Raw genomic sequence first — 21,844 nt, forward strand, 5'->3', positions numbered from 1 at the left:
AATGAGGGGGAACATAATAAAATCTACATACACCACCCTTTCCCCCCGACCCCTTACTTGCCAGTGCTAGCCAGTGCTGCTCAGGCACGTGGCTTTACAATAATGCGAAGCAGAGGTCAGTCGTTATTCTTTCATCTAAAAGGTCTCTCCTTCCTACTCAAATCAAGCTGAGATTCTTGGCAATGAGCACAGAGGCCCAGCCTCTGATAACATTCATCTCCATCTTTTTCTTTTTCTCATCTCATGAATGTGCTTTTTACCTGCTGCTATTAATATAATTTCTTCCAATATTGACACTGACGGGTGGCAAAAGATGTCTCAAGTTTGGACGTTTGATACTCTTTAGTGTGACTGGTGATGAAGCCATCACGGATTATAAGACCAGGGGCCATGATTAAAATTCAATTTGCTCACTTTGAGGAACTGGGAGTCACCTCGTTTTTTGTGAGCTCTGATGTGCACACTGGTTCCTAATTTTCTCTGCTGGAAGTCTCATGGATCTGGATTTGGGATGCTTCCTGGGGGAACCAGCAAGGAGGGGCGGGCTTTGTTTTTTGCCCACTCGAAAAGCAGAGCGCTCGCTTGGGGCAGTCTGAGAGAAGAAAGTCGCGCACTAACCCCTACCACACATCCCGGCAAGAAGCATAAGGGCTTTGTGGCTTTGTTTCCTTTGTTCTTCATCCTGAGCCAAGGGAGAGGCAGTGGGGTTTTGTCTCAAGAAGCAGAGACAAGGACTGAGAGAAGGTCCAGTTGGGGAGGCCCCCCAGCAATCTTTGGAGGAAGTCATTTTCCCAACAACATGCGAAAGTGACTTTTCACCTGCACCAAATCCCACACCAGATAAAAGAAATAATGATACGTGTTTACAAGTTCTACCATTTCTTCTTCTTGTCCAACCCAACTCTTTTCGTGCTTCTGCTCCTAAGGCTTCTTCCATTTTGTAAACTGTGGGCAACCCTTACTTCGTATCTCAGCCTCCCACACTTCTGTGTCTGCTTCCTGAACTCTTCAAGGTCCTGTGTGCTCACAGATGCCCACTGCCACCTCTGTGGAGAACTCACAAGAGCTACGTGTCTGGAATTTATCTCATTATTATCCATCACCGACATTATACTCTTCATCACTACAAATCATTTTATTTGGCCTTTACTATCTTCAAAACTGACTATCACCGTTCACTGTCGTTGTTCTTCTCCAATTTTCCTATCCCCATTAAGGATCCTCATCTCTCCTCATTAGAGCTAACTGTAGTGACCCACTCCCCAGTCTCCTGCCTTCAGTCTCTACCATACTGAGCTAATGAGGGGGTTAGGGCTTGACCGTAGAGGGAAACAGGAAGCAGCAGATTGGCGTTCTTCAGGAAATAGCATTGCAGTATCTTTTTTACCTCTAATCACGAGTGGGGGACACTAGCGTTACCAGATCGCCTGGGAACTCTGCTTTCATTACAAGAATCCTTTGCATGGGGGCCCTGTATGGCCCTGATGCCCGCCATATTAAACATTCTCAAGGGCGTCCATTATCTACGGTCCCATTTCATTTTAATAGCCCTCAAATGGACTCTGCTTCAAACCAGTACACTTTTTATAGAGTTACTTTGCACCATCCCCTTTCATGAAAGTAACTATAACACGGGGCTCTGTGGTTAATAGGTGCTTTTGCCTAATTAAGAACACTAAGAAGGTTTTTGGTTTTTTAAACTGAAATTTGAGTAGTTACAGCATAGTAAAAGTTGTTGGGCTTCAGGGCCAGACAGAGCTGAATTCAAGGTCCTGCTCTTAAACTGCCTCCCCCCACCCCTGCATTTTCTGCAGTGGATTTGAACACTTGATAATGCTTACCTTCCTAAACAACAACGGCACTGACCATTTATTACTGAAAAGTGTCCTCTCTGGTATCATTTGCTACATTTCTTATATTTTCTCTAGTAAACATTGCAAGAAAGGTAATAGAATAATGCCCACTTGTAGAGATCATCTTTCCTCGCAGAGAGACATGAGACTCAGCACACACACAAAATCCTCTCTTTTTTCTTTACGTTCCACTGCACACAGTGAAAACATTTTAAAAACCTGATTTTAAGACTGTATCAAAAATAATATATATATATTTAATCGTTGCTCGAGTAGCCACTGCCGGTAGTGCTCGACAGAACATTTCAAAGTAATGGAATTAGAAGTACTGAAATTAGTGTGTTTTCAGGGCAATCATCTTTGCTTTTATTTATTTATTAAAAAAAAAAAAACTATCAAGATGCTCACTGAGCTAAGAGGAATGCTGTCGCAAGTAATATGGGAGGACCAAGTGTAGCAAAGTTATGGGTGTTTAAAGAATTCCGGAAATGTTTTCATTTTGATTCCCATTATAATTAGGTTCCTAGCAGATGGAGAGAATGTAAATCACATCCTAGCAGGAGACAGACATTGGGTTGCCCAAGACACAAAGCATGCTGAAGAGACAGCTGCTTTTATCCTAGGGAGGTGAAAGCCTGACTTTGTGTTTTGTAGGATTAAAAAAAATAATATTGTATACTGTTTATTGCAGGTTCTGTACCCTACAGTCAGCAAGAAATAGCGGAATGTGTGATTAAGTAGCACCTAGGTCCTGCTAACCGATTGAGAGCAGAGTTATTGACCTCCTAGACGAGGTCTGCTAAATCTGTGGAGGGGACGATAGCATATCTCTCACTGGGGTCAAGTCTTAAAAACCTGAGAAGAAAGAGAAGGGATACTGGTATTTTTGCAGGGGGAAGACTAGAATCTTTCCTTTGGATCAAACTCAACGGGTGCTGCTGTAACCAGCTCTCCTAAGAACTCATGTAGCCTTCCTGGAGCCATCACAGCTGGCCTCATGGGCAATAAGGGTTGTAGTACAGTATTTCGTTAACTGTAATCCTCCAGAATCTAACCCAACAAGATTTCAAAGCTAGTTGGTCTGCCTATACACAGGGTCTCCTCACACAGCTCTGAATCCAACCTCAATTCACACTGTTCTAAAAACATTTCTCATGCAGTTGATTGATGTCCGACAGGGCAAATATTCTAGGTAGTGCATATCTCCCAGGCCTGAAAATTCTTGGTAAACTCTACCTTTCTGAGAAGAAGAAAGTAAGGTTTCTTATGAGAGTAGGCGTTGGGTACCAATTGGAATATGTCGCTTCTCAGATTCCTGGCTTGAAGTTAGAGAAAGGGGGAGAGGAAGCCCAGTGGTCTTCCGCGTGCTGAGTTGGAAGATGGCAGAAGATGACAGGGAGATTTACCAGGTGAAGGAGAGACCTATAAGTGATGTCAGGAAGAGTGAGATTTTCTGCCTCCGTAATAGCTCTTGGTTACTTCCCATCCACTAAGCCCTAATGAAAAGCCATTCTCTATCATCCACGCCAAGTTTGTCAGTACACATCATGTTCTACATGAGGTTCAAGCAGGATGAACACACACCCTCCCCAAAGTGCTGACATCTGATGCCTGGAGCAAACACAGCATGGCCGTTAAGACCAGCACAATATGTATTCACATAAGCAAGGGGATTTCAGTGATGATGGCAGGGGCAAGAAAACTGGAGGCTGAGGTGGTGAGGGGGGAGAAAAAAAAGGAATGGAGCAGAAAGCCATTTGTGGGTAAGTAAAATGGAGTGGAAATGAAAACTCAGTGGCAAACCTCTTGGTGCAGAGAAAATTAAATTATTTCTCAGCCTTCCAAGACTCTTGCAAATTATGGTCAATTACAGAAGGCAAATATTTATCCAAGTTCCCAACGTCCGGGCAATCCAACCCATCCTGGCAGTAAAGCGTGTTGGGTTTCCTTGTGAGCCAATGCCCTTTGGCTTTGGCTGGCCCTGTTGTATCCTCTGAGGTCCACAGGCTCTTAGCACCCCCATGCCTTTCCTGCTCTGGGCTCCCCGTGGCATCCCTGGTGTTGGAATTATTGTTTAAGTGCTCGTGCAAGATGATGGTTGTTTCATCTGATTTTTTATCTCTAAACATTAAACTTGATAGTTACTTTGGACTGAGCCACTTGCATTAGATCCAGTGGAATGCTGCCTTTAAGCCTACAAAGATTAGTACAGAGGAGTTTACAGGACTATCAGGATTTGTAACAGTGCCCTAAAGTTCAATCTGGACTGGAAACTTTGAATACTGCTTTCCCAGATACAGAAACACCTAGGTCTCAGAACATCATAAACAATACATTTATTCACAGAAAACCTATTGCCATAGGGAACGTGCCCCAAAAAAGTTGTTTGGAGCCATGAGAGATGCTCTAATTGCCCTGAATGTCCTGAAAGAGTACACAGAGGGGCAATCCCCCAGGTAATGAGAAGCCTGTAAAGTAAACAGGAAAATACAACCTTGTCCAATTTCAAAACGGTGAATTTTCGAAGGCGAGAGCATTGGTGGTTCAACTCTGTTCTAACGCTCGTGGCTCAGCCAAGGTTTTTCTCTCCGTGATTGGCCTCGTTCCCATTCTGACAAGCTGGTTTACCTGGTGCAAGCTTCTCCTTTCTTTCTTTCTTTCTTTTTTTTTTTTTTTTAATGAATGCTGCATGGATGGAAAGGTTAAAACCCTCCAGGGCTCTGCAGGCTATGTTGACGGACACAACAAAGATGTGTGGAAGCCTCCTGTGATTCCAGATCAATATGAGCCCACCAGAAGCTTTTCCAAAGTTAAGGACATGTCCTGTAACCTGAAGCACAGATGACTTTGGCTTAAGAAACTCTTGTGGACCAGCCAGCTGCTGCTGCTGATGGTACCCATTACTAGGAATTTCTAGAGAAATCGGTGGCAGGGTCCCACATGGATAAGAGATCTTTCTATGCTAAGCAATTACTCAAATTCCCTAAAAGTCATCTAAGAAGACTCTAAGCCATTTTGCAACATTTAAAAATTCTCTGATACGGAGATATGTGAACAATAATATAGAAATATCTTTATATGTTTGTAAAGGGATTCTAAGAGGCATTCTTCCTTAGCCTCTCAGTTCATAATTTCTTCTTCCCACCTTGCCCAACATACATGACAGCAAGCACTTCATATATTCAGGACAAAATCTCTTGTTCCTACCTGGCCAGCCTGGGCTCCCTACATCTCAAAACTGTCACCCTTAAAAGCATCGACCTCCAGATCGTTCACTGCTGACCAGGATGAAAACAATGTCTCGTAATGAACTGGTTTTCATAAACCAACCTCCCTTAAGTGGGAGAAAATTTCCATTACGTGGCATCATGTACCTCCTCCCACCCCGTTAGAAACCCGTGAACTTATGACGATATGATTAATTCCCTGTGTGTAGTCCAAACTGCTGCATTTCTGTGACAGTTGAGGTTAAACCCATACTTTTAAAGGAGGAGGTTAGTTAGGAGTACCCTCGCCAGGGTTTGTGACATGCTTGTGGGTTAAAGCAGAGCCATTTCTGTTAGCAGCCCATCTGGCCAGTACCTGGCATGCAGTGAAGGGTTTAATCCTCCAGAGGAATGGGGGGATGTCAAGGACAGAGATCTGAAGACTAAAGGTATTCCCTTTGAAATGCAGCAACTTTGGTTCTTCCAGAAGCTGTCCACCTTGATGCCTTTCATCTGAAACCACTTCCTATAGGGCAGGGAAGAGAAAAGAGGCACAACAGTGAAGTATCCAATTTCTGCCACATTTCTTTCCATAGGTAGGCATGCTCACTCCCAGGTGTCTCCCAGAAATAGACAGCATGAAAGACACACACTTCTTGTATACCCCTCTAGCCTTGCAAGGTCAGGACTAAGGATGAAAAGCTTTTAAGAAGGATCTGCGCAGGAAGAAATGGTTGCTTTCCATTATTTGCATTGCTTAGGCTTCTAAACATGCCATGCCTTTCTTTAAAACTCAAAGACCTCCCCTACCACCAGCAAACAGTTATACTGTGGGGTTTCTAGGGCTGTGTGAATTTCATTTGCCAGGACCATAATCAAGGGATGGGTTCACATTTCACACCGACAGTAGGAGCAGTGCCCCTCCGCCCTGTCATGTGTTGGTCACGAACACAGGCATCATGTAACACTTATTCTTCAGTTCAGAACAAATGTTACAGGGTGTGTGTGTTATTTGTATTTATAATAATGTTAATAAAAGTTGGGCCAAAAGGCCAAGAGAAAGTAAGTTGTTTACCAAGTTTGGTTTAGGTCAGAAAAAAGAAACCCGGTTCCTGAAGATAAACACTCCTATTATCTTTTGCTGAGAAATCTTTATAATTACATTTAACACAAACGCAATTCACCTCCATTCCATTGAGCAAACCATTTAATTCATCCTGAATCTGTGGTGCTTAGAATCATACTAGAGAGATGACAAGCCAAATAAAATAACAGACATCAATTCTGTAAAAGGTTAAACTCCCAACTGGGGTGAGGCTGTTAGTGTTCCTGGAGATAAGAGAGATCTCCCTAAATCTATTTCTTAAAATCACCATTAATTGACTTATAATTCCCTTGCAGCGTTACCATAAATAAGAAAACTGAGATCCTTTAATTCTGTCCTATAATCTTCCCAGATTCTAAAAAGAGATTGTGAGAAGTCAGGCAAATAGGCTTATAAATACAATAAAACTTACATTTCAATTATCAGTGAATAAAAGCAGCTACAGAGGTTATCTTGTCCGACTCTTGCCTATGTACAGAGTAACAGTAATAAAAACCTTTCTTACTAAGATGCAGCTGTCCAGCTTTTATCCATCACATGTATGCAACTCTTAATTGGTTGCTAGTATCTTTTCCTCAGGACTAAACGATTCAATTGCAAGGTCATTGTCTCCAGTTCTTCATTTTAGTGAGAGGGGTGTTTCTTGGGGGCTCTTAAGCCAGCGCTGAACTGTCCGTGATGTTGGCAGTGTTCTGTGTGTGTGCTGCTCAATGTGGTGGACACTGGCCACGTGGCTATTAAGCACTTGAAATATGGCTACCGTGAGTAGAGACCTGAATTTGTCCTTTAAATCAAGTTAAATTTAAGTATCCACATGTGGTTAGTTGTTACTGTGCTGAACAGCGCAGTGCTGGGTAATTCCTAACATTGTGGGTCTAGGAGTTGGGCGGGACAACATGGTGGCCGGCATCTGTTGGGGGTCATAAAAAGTGGATGGAACATGGTAGGGTGGGGAGGAGAGAGAATCCATTCCCAATGCTGACTTGAGGCCTTTTACAGATGCTGGTCACCGGTTCCTTGTTAAGATTTAGTGAGTGTCCACTGGAGAGCTATGCTTGATGGGGGCTCTAAGTTTATAGAAATAAAACTGCGTCTGCCACCAGGCAGCTCACAGTCTAGTGACAGAATAGCAGCCGTCGGATTATGATATAGTATCTGACTCTTACAAATACAGGGATGCCTTGGAGGTTAAGGGAAGGCAGAGGGTATAGCCTTGTCAAATGGGAGGAGAGGCCAGGAAAGGAACTGGGAAATCCACAGAAGAAGTGATATTCAAGCTGAGCCTGGAAGTAAATACAGAGCAAGCTATAGAAAAAGGAAGGGGGTGTGCACTCCAGGCAGTGAGCAGGATAGGCCCAAAAGGACGGAGATGAGACAGAGATGGGATAGATTAGGGTAGACAGTGAGTGGCTGAAGATGATGCAAATGTAGGGCAGTGACCAAATCATGAATTCTCGCTTGCTGTGCTAAGGGCTTTGTAGTTTATTGTAGATCATTGATATTCAGATTTTAAGGAGCATAAGAATCTTCTGAGACTACATGCACTGTGAGGAGTATGAATCTTATAAACTGTACGTGGAGGCACACGATTCCAATCAATTTTCCATGTGATCTTGGGCAAGTTACTTATTTTCTTTAGGCTTCTACTCCTTAGCTGGGCTTATTTATGGCCAAGCAAAATAGTCAGCATGTGACTGTATGTTAACCTCTTTTCTGCAAATTCTAGTGTGAGGTTAGAAACAATCACGAATAAGAAGTGTGCTTATTAAAACCACATTAAAGCCACAGAGTAACAACAGTGTGGACTCCCCAAAGTATATTTGACTAGGATCTCTAATACCCCTTTCCTTTAAAAATCTAACTTGACTGCATGTACAGAGAAGTAAACTGAGGTCAGAAGATGAAGGGCCTTGTGCAAGGTCACACATTCCTTAGTGGAGAGCTAGGCTGTTTTCACATTTGGGAACTACACGGCCTCATCACAGTAGAAGAGGACTTTGGTTTTAAATCACCATGTACCTTATGTACAGATGAAAATATGGAGCCCACTCCCAGTCCCAAAGACAGCCATCTTCCTAAAGCTATAGGGTTAGTGACAGAGCTAAGACTAAAACAGGGCAACCTGACTATGGTCCAGTATTTCTTCTACATTTCCCTGCCTTTTTCTATGCTATGCTCAATTTTTTTTTTTTTTAGAGTCATGTGAAGGTCAGACTATTATGAACTCTATCCCATAAATAATTTTTCTACTGTTTATTTATTTTTGAGAGAGTTTATTTATTTTGAGGGGGAGACAGAGAGCATGAGCAGGGAAGAGACAGAGAGAGAGGGAGACACAGAATCGGAAGCAGGCTCCAGGCTCTGAGCTGTCAACACACAGCCTAACATGGGGCTCGAACTCACCAACGGTGAGATCATGACCTGAGCTGAAGTCAGCTGCTTAACCGACTGAGCCACCCAGGGACCCCCATAGATAATTTTTCAATGGTGCAAGATATATATAAAGATAACATAAGTTCGTCTGTATTTGCACTACTGTTACATATACTGTCTAAGCAGAATGGAGAACATTAGAAATTTAATAGATGTCTACTTATAATTATCACAGAAGAAAATGGTACCTTTTAAAAATTTCTGCTTTAGGGCCCCTAATTTAAATACAACCACGATTTATTTTTGCTGTTTTTAGCTTGCTTTCCTCTCCACCCATTGAACCAACTACCTACAACTAATGGGGTCTCACGATTTTGCAGAGAATAATAAGCAATTATAGTTCTTCTGTAACAAAACAAGCAGTTATTAAGACGAAGAAGCCCAATAATGAACTAATCATCATATTTATCTATTTTTCAAGGCACAACTGGCTTCAGAGTTAAAGAAATAAACTCCTGAGTAAACGTTTTAAAACACTCCCCAAATATAATAAATTATACTTAGCACAGAGTTCCCAGTTTTGCCCACAACCTATTGCAGTCCCCTCGGGGCCGGGCCTTGACCTCTGTATTTTTAAAGATGATTCTGATGCCCAGATAAGTTTGAGAATCAGTGATACAAACAGTTCTGCTGAGCGGGTTGTGAGTCATTCATTCAGTGGATATATTACCCTGAGTGTGAGGCGTGATCCTCATTTGATTTTTTTCTCTCTGCTTCCTATATGGCAAGGACCTTATGGTGAATCTCTGGTTCTATTGTTAAATTGATATCTGCATTAATTAAACTCGAAAATAGGTTCTGGCCAGTTTCTTGTCCATAAAGTGTGCCCAAAGGCGAGGGTTGGTGCTGGTTCTAGTCTGTCTGCCTCCTCATTTCACACTGGGGGCTGTTAGTTATCCAGTCCCGGAGTTGTGGCCAGGAGAAACCTGGGCTTTGTGCCTCAGTGAGCTCTTTATGTTGATTTAATGAGACAGGCAGCAATATTCAGGTGTGCTTCAGGGATACTAAAACAGGCAGGCTGAATTTACATATTTATGAGACAAAACTGTTTGAACTTAAGCATGTGCACACAAACACACACACACACACACACAGAAATTGTGTCGCTGTGGTGTTTTCCTTTAAATGCTTTACATGAACAATATTTCCCAAGGTTGCATTATTGATAAACACAAGAACTACATCTGGAGGAAATCCTTTGAAATTAGATTCTAAATCCACATTAATGCCAAGTAAGTAATGAGTACCGAGAGGTACTGAATAGGAGAGCTGGGAGCAGTGGAGAAGAAAACGAGTCGTTTTTCCTTTTTTCTGTCTAAGATGGGGCAAGTGCTTAATTCCTTGCTTTCCCTGTATCAAGGTTTGTTTGAGCTGTGTGTGCATATGTGTGTGGTGAGGGAGAGGGAAAGAGATAAAATACGATAACAAAAACCTAGGTCGTAAAATGTCGCTGCTTCGTAAATATGCCATCATTCCTCAACCCTTGGTTTGAAAGGGGGCGATGTCAAACACACACATATAAAATGGCAGCTCTAATCATCGCAGAAACATTGGGGCAGGAAGGACAGAACTCATTGCTTGTTCTCTTACTCTCCTCTCACCTTAGGGCAGATTTTTATTAAAACAAAACAAAACAAAACACAACAGAAACATATCTGAGCCGATTTAATTTCCTAGAGATAGCTGTAAATGTATTTATCAAAACAGATCTTCAAAAACCTGAAACTAAATTATGCCTTACTGAGTTGTATGAGGTATTTTGTTTTTCACATTCAGAGAAACTGGTACTATTGTTCAGATGATATAGCCCGGGAGCAAAGGAGAAGCCAGCATAGCAGGCCTGCAGGAGGTATAGGGGACAAGGGCGTGTCTGGAAAGGGACAACATGTCTGAGTACTAAAATCTTCTGAAGGAATACTGTTTGGTGGGACCATAACGCTGCCAGACCCTTGCTTGGTTCTAAGAGGACAGAAGACTTGGGTCTGGAAACTGTCTTCCTTCCAAGGGTTCCAGTGAGGGGGGAAATTTTCAGTATTTTGTTGGACGTAACTTCCCAGTGAGCTATGAATGAAAGATGTCCCTATGATCTTCAACCAGGCTTCTTTCTTGGTGAGGAGGATAGTCCTAGTTGGGCCCACAGGTGTTCTTTCTTTGAGATACGAAAGATGCACTGAAATAAATATAGCAACGATCGCGACCAACCTTGTATCTATTTCCAAATCACAACAAAACATTTTTATCACAGTGATAACAGAGGCTAATTCCAGAATAGGCAATTGCGGCAGAATTGCTTCTGGAAAAATGACATTACTTTTGATTAAGAAGTCAGGGTTCCATCAGAGTTACAGACCATGAATCATCACTGTATCTAGTATATTCAGCTCACACCACATAAGTTGGGGGAACTAATATCAACGTGTGAAGTCTGCTAGAGGTTCAAAAAGTAAACTGTTGCTAAGGCTTTCCTAAAATGGAATGGTTTTAATGGCTTAGTAACTATAGAATTTTCTCCTCCAATTAAATGCCACAGATGATGCCATGAAAAATGTGACACAGATGATCTGGGATATTAAGGTGCTTTAAATGAACCTGTGTAGAAGGTCTCGAACATGTTTACCTGGTAAGGGAAGAATCCAGAAAGCCAGATGCTTTCAGAAACAGAAAACCCAGACACTAAGGCTGCAGAGTAAATGACTGTGTTCCAAAAAGCTACAAGTTACGTTTTAATCTTTCTGTGGGCCAGAAGAGTTACTCAACCAAGGCTGACACTCTCTCACAACCCCAGGGGGAAGCATGGCCTTTGCTGCTCATGACAGCTGTCACATACATCCTGTCAATAACAAGTACAACCAAAGCCAACTTTAAAATCAGCTTTATTTGACATAATAGGAAAGAGAATCACTGGAGATAAATAGATGATGACAAATGGGGTCAAAAGAATTTCTACTGGAAAACATCTCTCTAAAGCAAAATTAACGTGCTTTAAAAAGTATCCCTAAGTGATGACATAAAGATATTTGGATTCAATTTAGACGCAGAACGCCATTTTCCCCAGCACTGATGAAGAAGTTGTATATTACCCATAGGAAAGGATAGTGGTTTGAAAAGCTGTGTTTAGGGCCTCATTTTCGTGACTTCCACTGAAGTTCACAGTCATCTGTGAACAGTTAAGCTGTTGTAGAATCTGGTAGCAGTCACCAGGAATGAAAATAGACGATCTGAAAGTCACTTAGCTTTTTTCTTTAGGCAAATGTCTAACTCACTGGTATATAATATACATGAGCATTATTCAAAGCGAGACCAAACTGGTTATGAGGGCTGACTTCCAAGGCTGATGTGATGAATGGGTCCTCACGGGCACACTGGTTGGCAGTAGGTTACCCCTATGAGCCTGGGGGCTAGAAATGCTCCAAGGCACCCCACGTTCCCTTTAGTTTACTCAGCCTTCAAAATCCAGCTGAATTATTAAACATCAAACTTGGGTCATGATGCATTTTACAACTATTCAGTGGTAGCAAGGGTCTCAGTTCATTCTTTGTTTTGTTTTGTGTTTTGATGGAGAGGGTGTGACCAGGGGAGGGGCAGAAAGAGGGTGAATCTCAAGCAGGCTCCACTCCCAGCTCCGAGGCTGACATGGGGCTCAATCTCACGAACCATGAGATCATGAACTGAGGCAAAATCAAGAGTCGGATGCTTAACTGACTGAGCCATCCAGGTGCCCCACATTCTTTTTTTTCTTTTTAATTGTTAATGTTTCTTTATGTATTTATTTATTTTGAGCGAGAGAGAGAGAGAGAGAGAGAGAGAAAGGGAGGAGCAGAGAGAGAAGGAAAGAGAGAATCCTGAGCAGGTTCCAAGCTATCAGCACAGACCCCAGTGTGAAGCTCGAACTGATGAACTGGGAGATCATGACCTGAGCTGAAACCAAGTGTCGGATACTTAACCAACGGAGCCACCCAGGTGCCCCTCACTCTTTGTTTTTGATTGCCAAACATCTGTTAAGTATTTTATTTTCGAAAAATGTTCTTATTAGGGGTGGCAAGAGAAGATGAAGATTATCAAATAGCTATCATACGATGAGATTTAACTACTTACACTGAAGTTCTTTCCTCTAAAAAATGGCACCCCTCTGATAAAAGGCCCTTTTATGCAGCCATATATTAAGTGTGCCTTTTTAAAACAAATTTTTTAATGTTTATTTTTGAGAGAGCGAGCAAGCGAGAGCGCACAAGCAGGGGAGGGGCAGAGAGAAAGGGAGACACAGAATCAGAAGCAGGCTCCAGGCTCTGAGCTGTCAGCACAGAGCCTGATGTAGGGCTTGAACTCACAAAATGCAAGATCATGACCTGGGCTGAAGTCAGATGCTAACTGACTAAGCCACCCAGGAGCCTCTAAGTGTGCCTTTCAAAAATGCCCTGTGCTACTTAAGAGATAGTCAGGGAAGGTTCAGGAACACAGGTGGCACTGCGTCACCTTTACTGGCTTATGCTCAGGATTCAGGTCATTGTAGCTCTTCTATTGGTAAACATGAGTTTTCCAGTTCAGTGTCTTAAAAGCTAGTTACTGAGGAAATGCTCTGCATAATGGACTTAATGATCCAGGACTGGAATAGCAGGGATCTGGGATGAGGTGTGTCAGGAGAGCTAGGCTATTTATATATGGGCAAAGCTTACATAGTCACTCCTGCATTATCCTTGCTATTAATAACCTCGCACTCTTCACGAGTAGCTAATTTAAAATGAATTTTACGTGATTGAAAGTACCCAAAATGGAAAGGAACCTTGAACTATCTCTGCCCTAGTAGCCCTAATTATTAATAGATTGTGTATTCAGGATATAATATGACTGCCTGCTGATAGGTATGATTTATAATTGTTGTTCCCTAACTACAAATTTTAGGTGGTTTAAGCGATTTTCTCACTGCCTTCTGCACGTCAAATAACTCTTACTGTTCCTGGGGCTCATGCCATTCTACTTTCTTGACATGGTGGCCCTTTCTCTTTTGCTACTAAGTCACACCCATTCATGAAGGTTGACTAAGGGCTCTCAGAGACTGTTCTCCAATATCTCTACTGCAATGGGGTCTCTGTTTTCTTTTCTGTTCTTTTTTTAAACATATTTATTTATTTTTGAGATGGAGAGATAGTGGGAGCACGAGTCAGGGAGGGGCAGAGAGAGAAGGAGACACAGGATCAGAAGCAGACTCCAGGCCCTGAGCTGTCAGCACAGAACCCAATGCAGGGCACACATTCACACACCATGAGATCATGACCTGAGCCCAAGTCAGATGCTTAACTGACTGAGCCACCCACGTACCCTGGAGTCTCTGTTTTCTGAATTCTGATTACTCCTGTAGTCAGTTTATCATTCAGCACATGATGTTCTCTATACGTGTTTATTTAACCCTTGTCTCTTCTTGAGTGCCAGCTACCTCATGTCCTTGGAACTCAGCATTGTTAGACGTATAGTAACACAACTCTTGCTTCAAGATGGGTATCCCCACCAAACCAGTGAGGTGGCTTCATTTTGCAGACCCTCAGCAACAGAATTCTCTATTGATACCGATCTTTGGGAGACCTCAGGCTTTCATGACACCAAAAGAAGAATTCTAGGGGCGCCTGGGTGACTCAGTCAGTTGAGTGACTGACTTCTGCTCGAGTCATGATATCTCAGTTCCTGAGTTCGAGCCCCACATCAGGCTCTGTGCTGACTGCTCAGAGCCCGGAGCCTGCTTCGGATTCTGTGTGTGTCTCTCTCTCTTTGCCCCTTCCCCGCTCATGCTCTGTCTCTTTCTCTCTGTCTCTCAAAAATGAATAGACATTAAAAAAAAATTAAAAAAATTCTAGAGAAAAGGCTGACCTGAAATGCCCAAGGGGTATTGTCCACACAGTAGACTCTCAAGTTGTAATCCAAAGAGTTACAGGACATGCAGCCAAAAACCGCCACCTTGAGTTGCTTCACGGCACAGTCTGTGATTGGTTCTCCGGTGAGGGCGTAGGTCCCAAAGCTGTCCAGGAGCACATGACATGCAAAGGGGTCCAAAAGGCAGTAACAGGATGTGGATTCATCCTCCACTGACATCACTTCCTGTTGGGAAAAGGTGTTTTAAATTCTCTCAGCTTGGAAAGAATATGTGATTTAACAATGACTTTGCATGGACATACATGATTTTTTTTTAAGAATATTTTTACTGTCCTGTTTTTCTTGATGTTGAATGCTCTTTTTCTATCAAAATACACTGTAACTGCTCATGTAGGGAACTTACGTGAGTTATATTAAGTTAATTGAAATTCTATAGGTTACAACAAACTTCATTTCCAAAGTTCTCCTTTTTTCAGTTATTTGTTCAGTGCCCAATTTATGAAAATCTGTAACAGTTGAAAGCAAACTTTGTTTTGAAAAAGGTCTATTTCTGAAGATATCTTCCAATATCGTGAAGGTAATACTTCTTTTCTCTCAAATATTTTATCCTCTTTCTACTGGATTCATTCGTGAGGGACCATTAAATAAACGGTTTCAATAAGATGGGCTAGAATACTTCCCCGTCCTTGATAAGAACTTTGGTGTGTGTGACTGGTTGGGGAGAGCATAAATATAACACCATCTGGATGAAAAGCTTGTGAGGAAGTGCTCAACAGAAAAACTGAAATGGTAAAAATCAAGGCAAAGCAAAACATAATGGAAAAAAGAGCAAAATCTGGCCCCTTTATGAAGCCCATGGAATAAATAGCCCATGGGCTATCATGCCCGGGAAATGTGCTCCTGGCTGTACCAGGACCGAATAAATAGAAGAATGCATTTTCAGCAAAGAGTACAGGCCAGTTCAGAGATAGCTGGGCAGGGTAAATGTAATCCATTTGCAGCAACTGGGAATTTTCTTCTCCTAAAGAAACAAGATTTTCCTTTTACTCCTTTTGCTGGGAGCACCTCCTGGGAGGTAAGATCCCAAGGCTAGCGGGAGCAGGTCACTGTGTTCCAGCAAGATAATTCACCTGCTTTCATGCAAACTGACTTCAGACAGACAGAAAAGGAATCCCTGTCAAATAAATCAGAGGTTTCACATAAAAATAGCAATTCCACTGCAATCTCTGTTGTGTCCATCTCTTGTTGTTACCTTCCTCACATGCTTTCTCGTTTTCTTGCCCCTCTCTTCTGTTCTCTCCTTGTGCTGCATCTCTTTCAAATGTACTCATATCCACAGGGAGACAGACGTTCAATAATTTTCGGTGCATTCATTAATGCATCAAAATACAGTTAGCCAACTACTGTGTTGCTGAACATTTCAACATGTTATAATGATGGTAAAGTCAGAAGTTTCTTTTATGAACACCACCTGTGTGCCCTGAGCCTCCTCTCTGTCTCCACAGAGATGACAGGGAAAGTCAATTCAGACAGGGACATGGTCTGGGAGGAAGGACAGGAGTAACGGTTTTATGGACCATGGATGGGCACATAAAGGTAACATGCCTGTGTGAGTAAATACATATGAGTGATGTATTCTAAAACCAAACAGAAAAGCCCCAGATCCTCCCTTCCTCCTCTTTTCCATTATCATGGAAAAACACTACCCAGTACCTTGAGGATGTTGTAAAACACACACCATCAACCCTTTGAAAAAACAAGAAAATGCTTACAGATTTCACAGCAGACTCGTGTTAAGAGAACATAAGGTTAAATCTATCCCATAGGTGAAAACCAAATCCCATTTTTTATAAAGGAAGAATAGGGTCTCACCTCCCACTTGCCCTGCTGCGTCCTCTTCTTTAAATGGATGTTCCAGTGCTCAGAACTGACGTCCGCACAGTGTGGTATGGTCAATGCAAAGGGTGTGGTGACGGTCATGTCTGGGGGGCCACAGGTGACTTCAGGACTCAGGAGCACCTCAGATCCATCCGACTGGAGGCTTGATGGTTGGGAAAGGATACAAGAAGCATGTAAAGAAGGGGGTACGTTTCAATGAGAAGTTAGTTACAGACTGGGGTTTTCTTCAGGTTGAGCAAAACTGTTTCCCAGGATTCTCTCCTGGATGGCACCTTACATGCACATGGCTGGTCTGGGCAACCGCCATTTATTCTGAACCACTCAAGCACATGGACCGAGTTTAGCTTAGGTTTCAAATCTAGGTTGTGACGAAATGAGAAGTGCTTCTTCAGAAATACAGGCAGAATAGAATACAGCAAACACCTGGTTGGTATGCCACATGCCGGCTGCTGAATTCTTATTCTTGTTGATGACGTTGTCAACGACTGAAGCCGAGAGCTTTATAGGAACGACTGATCCCTTTCTCCCAACAACACAATCTACAAATATTTTTAATGCTAGTAAGTGATAAAACAACTTATTAGGGAACAAAGCAATGCGTCAACTATACCCAGATTGAGTGTGTCACTTCTGCTTTCGAAAACCTTTGTTTTCTGCCAATGCATAAACACACAGGTTATAGAGTGATCGCGCAGGAGACAGTTATAAATGTGCGCCACCAAATAGATAAATGTGTATCTTTCAATTCTTTCCTATTTTAGTTCTAAAGTCAAAGTCATTCCATCTAAACCTAGTGTTCAGATTTTTCTGGACTGTGAATTATTGACAGTGGGAATAGTCATGAAACAAGTAAAAGAAAGGGAAATTTAACTAAAGGGAAATGATATCACCTCATTGAATGTTTCTTTCATTTTCCTGTCTTTTGGTTTTAATCTCTGCCCCCAAATGATGCAAAGAACCCCAAAGTCTGCTCATTCTTCCCCCAACTGCTTATGTGTTTTTGAACAAGCTGACTTTTTTTTTTTCCTGGGGAGAGGGCTGTATTTTTCACTTGTAAGAATACAGTGTTACAGAATATAGACAACAAAGCAATTTAAGACTCTCAGATGGACAATGCTACATTGAGAGCTAGGATTGGTGTTATTTATTACTGAAATTTTCTCTTACCCGACTTAGGAAGGGCATTTAAATATGTCATCCCTCATCAAAAAAGCAACCCCTTGAGCAAGATAGAAGATGGAATTTAGCACTAAAAGATACCCCCTTTTCCACGATCTTGTATAAACACACAGTTTTTCTAGGAGTATATCTAACATGTTATTAATTTCTGAATTGCTTTAGTTGACACGGCTTGTTCCCTCTCAAGATAGGAATGGCCATCCTATAGCTTACGATTCCTAATGTGCTCTGCAAAAGAAGTCCAGGTGAATAAGTGGGTGGGAGCATCTTCTATCTAAAACAGACCTGAATGTGAATACACTATCCCCTTCCTTCTCCAGGAAGCCCTGAAGACAGACTTAAAACATTCAGTCTTCCACCTAGGCAACCGTAGTCCAAAGTGGACAGTTCCTCCCGTACAACCAGGGGTACAGGTGCACTGAAAATATGTCTGCATTCACCTTTAAGCAGAGCAGGCAAGCAAGGCGGGCGGGGTTGGAAAGTAGTGTATTAGCAAGAACAAACGCTCTCCTAACAGCCTAGAACGATATACTTGAGGTTCGGGGAGGGGGGGGCGGAATGTAAAATTCCAACGCGAGCTACAAGCCGCCAGAAGCAGCAGCCTGCATGTGGATGCCTGCCAGCGGCCATTAGAGAAGGTTAAGCGCTTTCCGTGTAATTGCTGTTTGCATTCATCACAGGCAGGAAAGGCAGGGATGCTTATGAGTGACCGATGACAAGCTCTCCTAAAAGAACGATTTAATTGCTTTCAGAGAATCATCCCCCTTGTTGAACATATTGTTCAAACATATGGGAATTTGGGGAATTATTTAATGCCAAATGAACTGAAATCAGCTAATTAGATGAACTCTCACACTCGTGAATAGCAAGGCTCCTCTCCGTAACAACTTAAACAGCATTAGGAATCAGAGGCAGAGCACCGCGAGTCTTCGGCAGAGCAGGAAACAGGAGCTTTGCATTAAACAGGCACTGGGCATTTCCACAAGTGCAAAGGAAGTAAATCAAGATTTATATCTAATCCTCCTACCATGAAAACAGTGTCTGTGGGTGTAGGTCTCTGGGGAAGGAGCAAAACTTAAATCTCACCGTTTTTCTTCCCCAAGATTAATAATCATTTATCCCTTTCTTCCATCTTCTACCTATGGCAATCAGGGAGATTTACCAATATTAATTAAAGCTCTTCACACACCTGTGGAGGCAGGTGTTCACAGCATAAAGTCACAGAGAAGTCTTCAAAGTGGTGGAAGCTGCAAAATACACCCGAAATTTCTGACTCCATGTGGGCTCCTGCCCTCTGTGACCAGATGCACTTCCCTTCCCTGTAACCACCAGCAGATTTCTGGTCCAATTGCTGGCTCTTGTGACATCCCAAGTAAAGATGGGGGGAAGGGGGATGGAGTCCAAGTGTAGTCATGGATACAGACTTAGGACATTTGAGGACAGAAGTCTGGGGAGAGAAGCCTTTAACTGGGTCTGAGCAAAATAAAGATTCATAAGGACAGTATGGATGGCATTTCAGTTTTCCCATAGTACCTATGACAAGGAAGTGTCCATGCTCTTGCTAAGCAAAAAAAAAAAAAAAAAAAAAAAAAAAGGCAACACAGGTTTCTAAAATTGCTGTGAGCTAATGATAACTGTGAATAACAGCAGTGACTTCAAAGCCATCATATGAATCACTGTGGTGCATCACACGCTCTAGTGTACATGGGAAAGTCTGGTTCTGTTCGACTTTTGCTACTTGTCTTTTTCCTTGTGTTTGACCCACCCATCCATCCGCCCACCCACCCATGCACATATCCACCCACACATCCACCCACCCATGCATCCATCCATCCACCCGCCTACCCACACATCCATCCATCCAGCCTACCATATGCCATGCATATTTATGAACACTTACAGATATAAAAAGATCAATAATTTAAGAGCTAGTACTGTGTAGCCAGGTGGCTTGTTGGGCAAGTGTATGGAAACAAGGCTGTTGAATTCAAATTTCTGCTTACACAGTGCAGCTGAGGGTTCTGGGGAAAACTCTGCCAGCTTTGCAGAGATGATGCCCCCAACCACAAATACCCATGGCGGGAAAGGGTGCTTCCAATGGCCACAAGAGCATTTTGCCCAGTAATCTGGTAAGACATACTCACATTGCGACTTTTTTTCAGTTCCAGGAAGGGAAACCATGAGAAGAGTTGTTGCAGAGAACATTAGAAAAGTGAATAAAAGAACATGCTAAGGTCCCACTTGTGTCCTCCCTGTGCTCTTCACAGCATTGTGCTGGAGACCACATCCCTCGTGGCAGAAGAGAAAGCCAGGTCTTTCTGAGCCTCACTTCCCTTACGTGCAAACTAACATGGACTCTAAGATTGTTGAGAGTTAAAAAAAAATAATAATAAAACTAAAAATCACCTAATATGTGCTCAGCGGGTGGAGATTTTCTCCTTTTCCAACGCTGAATGCCCACCTTTCCTTCCTCCTTAAGAGTCTTATTTTCACAGGCACTGTGCTTTTGAAGATGGCTAAGTAAGTCGATAAATTGTCATTATAACGAGATACACTTTAACAAAAATTTTGCGGCCTTAGAGATGTGCGCTATTTAAGGGAATTTAAGGCACATTGGCAATGCATCCACCCTTACCTCCCACAGTCAGTCCTCAACTCGGCAACCAGCAGGATCCCACTGAAAATGCCACCGTGTTCCCACCTCCAGGAATCACAGCTGTTCTGCTGTTCTGGAGTGCTGGGTGCTGTCTGGAAATTTTCCTCCAGCCACATGACCAGCTCCCTCATGCCCTTCAGGTCTTTGTTCAAATGATGCCTTCTAGCGAGGCATTCCCTGACCTTTCCCAACACCAAAGCTGGTCTTGTCTCCACAACACGTACTGTCCTCTAGTGCAATATACTGTTTGCATATTTATTTATTTTTGTCTCCTGCAAACAAGAATGTAAGCTCTATGAGGCCAGGGATTTTTTTTTTCCCTTTCATCATGGTCTATAATGCCACTTGTAAGCACTCAGAAATATTTCTTGAGAAGAATGGAGGAGCCAGGTTGAAGTGGTTCCTACTGGCCCCAAATTGGAACATTTTGAGTATTAAAGTAAATAATGGTAGTATAGGATTGTAACCCATTGAATAACGTAACTCATGAGATCTATGGATATGAATGAATGAGGGAAAACTGTCCTATGCAACAGAAAGCCAGCTAATAAATGTTGGAAGTCATTTGGTAACCAACCACATTAATACTTGACTCAGTCAAGAATTATGAATGGATGTTAATCTACTTGGTGAACACTTGGAAAGTAATAAAGAACTCTTCATAGGGTTTGAAAGTATCTTCCCACTTAGTACTTACCTAGTAAGTACGTACTTAGTACTGAGTACTTATTAGTACTTACTAATCACATAAGGGTAAAATACTACTTTACGGCGCAAAACCTTGATGGACAGCACCTACCCAAAGTTATCAAAGTCAACATTGGCAGCGAAGGGATGGACGGACAGAGAATATCACTCCCGATATGACACAGTGAAAAGAACTTAGCATCCGTCTGTAACATTCCTGCCAATAACACATAATCAGAGTCTAGCCACAGGAAACTATGAATCAGACAAGCCCCAATTGAGGGACATTGTACAAAAGAGCTGATCTGCACTCTTAAATTAAAACTGTCCATGTCATAAAACAGAGACAGACTTAGGAACTGCTCCACATTACAGGAGACTAAAAGGCACATGACGGTAGATATAAAGGACGTTATTCAGATAACAGGCGAAATCTGAGTAAGGTTGGTGGGATAGATCATAGAATTGTCTCACTGTTAACTTCCTGATTTTGAAAATTGTGCTGCGGTTATGCAAGATAATTCCTTTTTCGGATACATACAATTAAGTACCCAGGGATCAAAGGACATCTTGTTCATAACGGTTACAAGAATACATACATATACTTGTGTGTTTGTAGATATGTATTTTGTGCATATATGCACACAAGTACACATGGAGAGAAGAGAGCAGAATACAGCCAACTGGTAAGATGTCAACACTGGTGAATATGGGTATGGGATGGTTGGAAGTGGTATTATTCTTGCAACCTTTCTTTAAGTTTGAAGTTGTGTCAAAAGTAGGTTTTTTTTTTTTTTTTTGAATGAATGAATGGAGATAGGGGCCCAGGGAAAATTTTTCTAGACTTCTTATAATGAAATCAGCGGGGTCACTGACTTCTGCATAAACATGTGCTGGAGGGTGAGGGGTGCTGCTGCTGGCAGTGCAAAGCTGGTCCAAGCTTGGCCATGCTGGCCACACCAGC

General features: G+C 42.3%; 1 protein-coding gene across 13 annotated transcripts in view; it reads right to left on the reverse strand.

The window, feature by feature from the left end:
* UNC5D (unc-5 netrin receptor D) overlaps nucleotides 1-21,844 on the reverse strand; it is a 554,486-nt gene that overhangs the window by 26,869 nt on the left and 505,773 nt on the right. For all 13 annotated transcript variants that reach the window (XM_047857031.1, XM_047857032.1, XM_047857030.1 and 10 more), the window contains 3 exons: nucleotides 16,332-16,500; nucleotides 14,457-14,684; nucleotides 5,436-5,585 (listed from right to left, as the gene is read on the reverse strand). In XM_047857031.1, the coding sequence (XP_047712987.1) occupies nucleotides 5,436-5,585; nucleotides 14,457-14,684; nucleotides 16,332-16,500 (547 nt within the window). The remainder of the gene's footprint in view (nucleotides 1-5,435; nucleotides 5,586-14,456; nucleotides 14,685-16,331; nucleotides 16,501-21,844) is intronic.

This window comes from Prionailurus viverrinus, chromosome B1, assembly GCF_022837055.1.
Source record: "Prionailurus viverrinus isolate Anna chromosome B1, UM_Priviv_1.0, whole genome shotgun sequence".
Taxonomy (NCBI): Eukaryota; Metazoa; Chordata; class Mammalia; order Carnivora; family Felidae; genus Prionailurus; species Prionailurus viverrinus.